Source organism: Ciconia boyciana, chromosome 1, assembly GCF_034638445.1.
Source record: "Ciconia boyciana chromosome 1, ASM3463844v1, whole genome shotgun sequence".
Taxonomy (NCBI): Eukaryota; Metazoa; Chordata; class Aves; order Ciconiiformes; family Ciconiidae; genus Ciconia; species Ciconia boyciana.
In genome coordinates this window covers 90,725,972-90,734,275 of record NC_132934.1, presented here as the reverse complement: position 1 = coordinate 90,734,275, position 8,304 = coordinate 90,725,972, and the positions used below count along the sequence as shown (strand labels likewise).

Sequence of the window (8,304 nt, the reverse complement as noted above, 5' to 3'; positions counted from 1 at the left end):
AAGCCTGCAGTAATACCTGCCCAAGGAGAGGCAAAAGCAAGCTAGGTCCTGCCTGCCAGGGAGAAGAAAGCCAGCTTGTGGGGAGGCAAGCACATGGGCTGGGTGGACAGCCCACATACAAGGCATGAGTGCTGTCGTTACACTGCAGCGGAGTCTGTAGGAGAGAAAGGGAAGAAGAAAGAGATTCCTGCAATGTTAAGGAAAGGGTTGTGACTTTGTTAATCATGCTTGGTGTGATCTGTTACGCTAGCCACATGGCACACTCAACCCTGCTATCTACATGGCAGCTGGAGCAGACCTGCTTTTCCATGTAGTAGTCAGAGTTCATGTGCCTGCCTTTGAGCAGGGAAGATTTCCTTGCTTTTTGGACTGCCCCCTGACTTGTGATATCTCTTAGCCAGCAATAACTAAAGCCTTTTCGAAAACCTCTGGAGTTTGCAGCACGAAGGTCCATGAGCCAGGGCAGTGGTCTCTACAGCTTTCAGATGAGGAGAGGACCAGTGTCGGTCTCAGATTTGGCAGACTCTGCAGTATTGTATTGCAGACCACATATAGCTAAACATTGCCCAGACCCAGATCTGTCCTGTGAAGCAGTTTTATGTGGCCCCTGGGCATGCTGGTTGGTCAACAAGTTTGGCAGGGACAGAGCTTCAGGCTGACCTCATGAGCTTGCCATTTTCAAGTACAGAGCCGTACAGCTTCAGGTGTATTCGGCTGGCCTCCAGCAACCTGGCTGGGAATAAAAATGGCTTCTTACCTTGGAAATAATGGCCATCCCCACTCACGCTATCATGCGAACATACTTATGTGCTCTGCTGCTGGTATAATGGTGAGAGCACTGAAGATCTCTCCATGCCTAACCCTCAAACCACTGCAGAAATAGTAGTAGGAAATTCTGGATTTCCCTCTGTCACTGTTGGAAGTCCTGCCTACCCTAAAAGGGCAGCTGCTGAGGAGGCTGAAGGTGGCATTGTTAGAGAGGCCCCACAATGCTCTGTTCCTCAAGAAACTCCCCTTCATTGGCAGCTGTGTCTGCTCTTATTTTCCAACAGCTTCTTTGAAGAATCCCAGAGTCAGTAACCCCAGCAAGAGAAGGCACTAGTGCAGGTACTCTAGCAGAAGAGGGGTGTTCAGCTGCTTTTCCTGTTGTCTGCTCAAGTTGGGACCACTTCAGCTTTTCTTTCGCAGCTAGTATTTCCTTAACCACCCAGCAAACGCAGCTGTCTCGGGGTTGGGGGTTTTTTCCTCCCCTTCCCCATGCACCCACACACTCCATCCCTTTGAAAGAAGGGTTTCGTTGCTGCTGGCATCTGGGCTTGTTTCTCCAAGAGGCCTCACACCTCTGACTAGTGCCTTTATGCTGCTCTCTCTGGAAGGGGATGAATTCAACGCAGGGCGCCTGGCTCCAGCCTGCAGGATATAACGCTCTCAGGAATTTGGTGGGAATGCTACTTGGCCCGGCTCCTGTGAGCCAGCTGCAGTCTGAGCAGCTCCCTCCCTCCCTCCCTCCCTCGCACCTGACCAGGAACAGGGGGCCCAGCTCCAGTTCCCAGCATGGGGGGAAGATGGGGCTACCCTTAGTAAGGTGTTGCCAAGCCATGAGCCATAGGTATGTGTGTGGGATACAGCTAAAGCACCATGGTTACCAGTTCGGTTCTGTGGCAGTGCTGGCCAAGAGGAAAGCAGCATACTCTGGGGTAAAGCTGGCTCCTTTAGAAGAGGAGTGAGATGAGGGCACTGGACTTGTCCCCTGTCCATGCAGGTATAGCTGGCGTTTCTAGCCAGGTGAAAATGCAACACCATGACCTTGAGGTTTGCACGGGTACTGTTGTGATGATGAAAACCCTACCCAAAAGGGAGCCAAAGACACTGGCTGCCCCCAGAGTGTTCCCAATCTTCTGTAGCTCAAGTGTCAGGGAGAGTTGGAGTTACCAGGTTCACACCTGGGGAAGTTTCTCCTCTGAAACTACTATGAAGCAAGGGGTGGGAGGTGTACAGACAGGCTAGCAGGTTCTGTCTAACCTTCTCCTCAGGGTTAATTTCTATTTCTGAGTGAAGCTTATTGTACTGGTCTAACCGAAGACTGTCTTTGGTTTTTCCCAGGTTGCATAAAGAATTAAAGATGGCAAAAACTTATGATGGCATACACATCTTGCAGGGTCTCTTAGTCTTTGGGAATGTGGTCATTGGGGTAAGTGAAATGGGACAAGTATGGGTGGAGGCTTCCTTCCAGTATGACACTTCTTAAAACAGCAGTTCCCAGCCATGAAATCCCTCTTCACATGTGAGGTCCACATATAAATAGACCAGTAAAGCATGAGAGGAGGGGTAAAGGAGAGCTGTGCTAGCTGATCAGTTGGGTGGGGAGGGGACAGCAAGGGACAGCAGGGGCTGATCCACAAGACCAACATGAGTTCTAGGGGAAGAGCCCTTGCTGCTGACCAAAACCTTTCCAGCCACCTCCCTCCATGTAGTAATGGGAAAGGTTCTGTTAATTCTTTCTTAACATCCTCATGTCCTAGGTCTGACCTCTCAGATCTAGGCTGGGTGAGTTTTGCCTACAATTATTCTATGAAGGCACAATACAAGAGATTGTAGAGTTGGTCAGAGGAGGAGTTGAGTAGCTCCTGTTTGGCAGGAAGTTGAATGAAAGGAAAGCAGTCTCTGTCTTTTTCTGTCTCTGCTATTTCTTTGCGGAAGCTGAATCTAATGGATTTCCCAAACTTGTGCTTCTCAGATGTGTGGCATTGCCCTGACAGCAGAATGCATCTTCTTTGTGTCCGATCCCCATGGTCTCTACCCTCTGCTGGAAGCCACAGAAAATGATGACATCTATGCTGCTGCTTGGATCGGCATCTTTGTTGGCTTTGCACTCTTTGCTCTGTCTATCCTTGGCATCATTGGAGTCATTAAGTCCAACAGGACCTTGCTGCTGGTGGTAAGTATAGCAAAGTTTGCTCACCCATTGCTGCCAAACCAAAAAAAAATGCCACCTTAGTGTCCCTGCTCACCTTGGTAATCACCCACTGTGCAAAGACAGCTTTTATTAGTAATGAGGAGCCAAAGGTTCTTCTTGACCATGGCTGTGGTCTCCCACAAGGTCACTCTTGTGAGGACACATGTGTGAGAAGCTCCCGAACCACATTGAGGGAATTAATGGTAATAGCCACAGTGGAGGTTTAAGGTGACTGGCTTGACTCTGACCTTGCCCTGAAGCAGTGCAGAAGCACTTGTGCAATCAGATGTAGCTGGGATATGGTTTAGATCCTTGTTTCTGCCCACCCCTTACTGCCTTTCAGCTGTCATGTACAATTCAGTTTAGGAGCTGATAAGTATCTGTACAAGGCATTAGTATGTGTTAGTATACCAAATATGGGTGCAACTGAGAACATTAGACATCAGCAGGCAGGCAGAAATTACAGGGGTGGGGACAGAGAGCTTTGGATAAGCCAAGGACAATGTTAAGATGCGAACAAATCTCTGTACCATTTCTTACTTAGTCCTTCATGTTGACGGTGATGAAACTTAGTTGGTGCTTGCATTAAGATGAGTTGAACTGAAAACTCTGGAATTGGCTCTCTCTTGGATTAATATGGGATGGCAGGGTGCCTGTTTTAAACAGGCAGACACTTAGAGATCTCAACTCTTGTGCCAGGGAATTTGCCAGCAAACAGCTGATGGAAGAGAATTCCCTTAACTCTGAATTTTGGTGTCTTGGCTGAAACCCAAGGCTGTGGTATAGGAGAGAAGAGAAGGTACAAGGGGCAGAAGCTGGGGTAAGAAGAAAACAAATGTCTTGAATCTGAGAAGAACATTATAAAATGTGGGAGGAGAAACAGAGGCACGAGAACTGCAAAGGGAGTATGGGAAAGGTTAAAGGGGTTGTGCTGAGAAGGGAAGAGAAACACTGAAATAGACTAGGAGAGGTGATACTCAGGATCTGTTTTCTTGAAGGATCTTTGCTCACAAAGTAGGAGTGCTGAGGAAATCTGATGATGCAAAATCAGGAGGATCTGAACAACACCCTAAATTGCACCTTCTGTTTCCCCAAAGTAGAAGCTCTCCTGCTAGGAGTAAACAGCTTCTTGCTGAAAAGCTTACAGCTGGCAAGTGGAAGTTGAAGGAGGAGACATGGAACAAATAGAAGTTGCCAATGAGATGCAACAAAGAAAAGGGCAAATGTTATTCTACGACATATCAGGCAAAGTATTTTCCATAGAGGCAAGGTGGTATTAATGCCATGAGGTTCTGTTCAAATCTTGTCTGTGAGATGGAGAACAATTCCTGTCGTACACCTTCAAGAAAGCAGATTGCAAACTGAAACAAGCACAGGGAAGGGCTACATGAATGTTCAGGGGAATGGAGAGGACTGAGGAGACTAGGACAGCCTGGCCTCCTTTGCCTTGAGCAGGGTTTCAGGCTTAATCTTGAAAAATACAGAACTGGAAGAAACTGCTTAACTGTTTCTCCAAGAGCTAACTCTGCTGTCTTTCTCCCACAGTATACTATTCTGATGCTGATCACTTACGCATTTGAAATGGCTTCTTGCATCACGGCAGCGACTCACCGAGACTTTGTGAGTATTGCTTTCCTCATGTATTCTTGTAACCGCGCTGGGAAATGTTGCAGTCCTAGGGCACATGGCTGTCCTGTTCAGTGCAGTAAATGGCCTGTGTGGTGGTACAGTGTGAACTCAAAGGAATACTGCTGAGTTAAAATAAGACCCCACAAGGAAAGTCTCCAATGTCCAATCAAGGAAATAAGTTTGTTCTTTCTAACATAGTTTTGTTGTTTTTAACATTTTAAAATGTTTACAGTCTTGCAGTTAAGGAAATAATAGCGTGGGTTAGCTGAATCATCAGCACAGTGTTTAGTCTTTCACCTACAGACTGATTAATCTATCATACATGCAGAAGACAAATCTTCAGCATTGCCCCAAGCAGTGTTACTAGTGAGGGAAAAATTACGTGGGTTATTGGAGATATTGGCAGGGGGGAAATTACTTGTGGTGCTTTAGTTCCAAGCAACATATCAAATGTAACCCATAGCTTCTGCACATCTCCTGTGATCTGACATCTGGTAGGGCCTGCTTAAGAGTCATGCTCAAGATCTATGTCTTTGTTGCTCCTGCTCCTCAAATCCTGCTCTTTAGTCTCCTGTGTGTAAAACTGGGGGAGATACAGCATTCCTGTTCTCTAGCAGTACACTGAAACAAGCAAACAAACCCACCCCAAATAACCCTCATTTTGCTTTACTTGGCCACTTATTTACATAGTTCCTGCATTCTTTTCTGTTTTTTTTTTCTGTAGCTCACTCCAAATCTCTTCCTGAAGCAAATGCTGGAGAGGTATCAGAAGTCAGAGACTTCAAATAACAATGACAAATGGATGACTGACGGGGTCACAAAGACATGGGATAAACTCATGGTTCAGGTAATAATAAGACTGAAAACTCTCACTAATTACTAAATGCTCTGCAGCCCTGGAATTTCAAGTCCTCCTTGGGGCCACTTAGTAATAAAGAGAATGGCATCTGCCTTGAACCTTAGAGAAAGTCCTGCCACACTCCCTGTTTTGCTCGTTTATCAGATGGCAGGCTGTCAAAGGCAGGCATTTCATAAATCTCTCCCATAAATCCGTGGTTAATGCCTAACCAACCATGTGCAGGGCTGTGACCTGGGCCCGTAAAGACTGTTCCCTTCTCTCGCCCCGCAGAACCAGTGCTGTGGGGTGCTGGGCCCCTCCGACTGGCAGCAGTACATGTCTGCCTTCCGCATCACACACAGCGATGCCGACTTCCCTTGGCCACACAAGTGCTGTGTCATGGATGCCCAAGGGTCTCCCGTCAACCTCGATGGCTGCAAGCTTGGAGTCCCTGGCTACTATAACAGTAATGTAAGATCCTCTCCGCTTTTTCCAGTTAATATATGTTGGTCAAAAGCACCTTGCTGGAAGGGAAGGAAACAGTGAATAACATTCCTCCTCCACTGTAAGCTACAGGTGTTCAAAAGCTTTCTGGAGGAGAAGCAATGCCTGTAGGGTCCTAGCCCTGTTGCTGAACACAGGATAGGTTGTAATAAAGGCTTTCCTGACAGAGAGAGAACTACTAAGAAAACTCTCCTAATGCCACCAGTAAGAAGTGACATCTCCAACATGCAGATGGACAGTAGCTAAATCAGACTTAGCCCAAAGATGAGTGCATACAATATGAGTGAGCAAGTCAGCAGTTCTCCTCCTCAAGGTAGAACTTTTCAGTAGACCAGCTGGTCCTATTCAAACAGATTGCTGGGTCATGAGCATCAACTTCTGCACTAGCAAGCATTTCTAGAAGGTGTTCAAGCTTCCAAATTTGCCTGCAGCTTCTTGATTCTGAAGGTCAACTCTGTGTTGGCTGTGTTTGGTTATATATGTATACTTGGCAAGTGGATGGCACAGGAATTTGTCCTTGAAGTGTCTGAGATGGGTCTACTTTGTATTTGGAGCTAGAAACAGGTAAGCTATCTGCAAGTTGTCAATAAGCAGTGTCGCTCTGGCTTGTCTTCTTGAGACCCTGTGAGCTACTCAAATTGCAGTAGGAGAGGAGCATGCCACCTCGGTCTCTCTCAGAGGTGGATAAGCTTGTTGCCTTGTGATACAAGCTCAAAGCTGGTGTTGATTCATTCACGGTTGTCTTACAGGGTTGTTATGACGCTATTTCTGGACCAATGAACACACATGCCTGGGGTGTTGCCTGGTTTGGTTTTGCCATCCTCTGCTGGACTGTAAGTATTTAATATTTGCCTTTATTTCTTCTTCTCTTTTCTTGCTATTCCACACCCAGTTGGGTGGAGGTAGATGACAGGACTGATACATTCAAAATGTCTGTAGATTATAGATACTCATTCGTCACCAATCTGTAGGCTGTTCCATTAAGAGGGCTACATTTACAAATTCCCTTCCATTCTGGCTTCCACAGGTGAGGAGCTAGATGGCCTTCCAGCCTGCTGTGGCCTGCTGCCATCTCAGCAATACAACACAGCAAACACGGCTTGCAGATACTTGTTTGTGAAGGGTATTGCATCACCTAAACAGTAACCATGACAGATAATTCAGTTTCTAGTTCGAAGACTTTGTCTGAGTGTTTTAAGTACTCAGGGTTCAGCATCTTTGTGGCAGATAATCCCCAGGGAGCTGAGTGATACAGTCAAATAGTTATGGCTGCACATATCTTCTTTCTTCATTGTGAAGCTTCTGTACAGATAAGAAGCTTTAAGCTTCCTCTGCCTGAACAGACTTCGCTTATCAAGAATTTCTTTTGCTCTCTCCTACCAGTAGGACTAAATGGGGATGGGGGAGAGGTGGGGAGAAGGAAATGGGGAGCAGAGAAACTTAGTAGTCTTGTCATTTCAGTTCTGCGTCCTCCTTGGCACCATGTTCTACTGGAGCAGAATTGAATACTGAAGGCCCGGTGTCCTCAGCGCCATCCTGAAGCACCGTGTGAAACTGCATTCGTTTGTCTCCTGCTCCATCCTCCTTGTGCCATGGAGGGTTTGAAGTTTTCCCACTACCTGTCCCATATATACTTTTGCCCCTCCAAAAACTTGACACACAGAGCTGATGACTCCAGGAAAGAATCTTCTTGTCCCTTCTTTGCCCCTTGTTCTGCAGCCTTAATGCCTCTGGGCTGAGGCACAATCCTTCTTTTGCTGTGCAAGAAATCCTTGGAGCATAAGATAAGAAGTGATCTGATTTGTTCTGTGATGACATCAGAAAGGAAAATGTCCATACCCACTTGCCCCAGAAAAATCTCTCTCTAAAACTAGGTTGAATGTAAATCATAATGCTAAAGGCTCCGGCAAGGGCTATGTGAGCAAAACTGTAACCTCTTGTGACCAATAAAGACGAATGCTGCAAGGGAGAAGACTGCAGACCTCTCTAATATATTTTATCATTCAACTTTTGTTCTTGGTCTCTGTCACCCCTTGCCTTACAATAAGGCAGATTCTCTAAAAGTTTAAGTGTGTCAGCAGTAAAGACATGTCACAGATAAAAAGTCTGTTGCTAGTCAAGCCCAATAAAAGGCTAGCTCACTCCTCAGCAATATGCTGTCTATATTCAAGCCTACCTCCTCTCACTGATGAAACTACTGCATGTACTCCTACCTTCAGGAGTGCCAGTCCAGAAAAAGCTCTTCTTGCTAACAAGCGACTCCTTCAAAAAGCTGTTATGTACTTCACACAAGATTTCACACATCTACAGGCTAGAATTTGTGCAGAATATGAGGGGTTCTGTGCTGTAGTTGGCTTTGCGGAAGTGACTGTCCCAT

At 46.3% G+C, this 8,304-nt stretch overlaps 1 protein-coding gene across 1 annotated transcript; it reads left to right on the top strand.

The window, feature by feature from the left end:
- Window positions 1-2,122: 2,122 nt before the first annotated feature.
- On the top strand, window positions 2,123-7,596 carry UPK1B (uroplakin 1B). Its single transcript, XM_072851166.1, has 7 exons — window positions 2,123-2,191; window positions 2,738-2,938; window positions 4,502-4,576; window positions 5,310-5,432; window positions 5,715-5,894; window positions 6,677-6,760; window positions 7,389-7,596. Exons 1-7 carry the CDS (start codon window positions 2,123-2,125, stop codon window positions 7,437-7,439), a joined length of 783 nt encoding a protein of 260 aa, XP_072707267.1. The 3' UTR covers window positions 7,440-7,596.
- The last annotated feature ends 708 nt before the right edge of the window (window positions 7,597-8,304 follow it).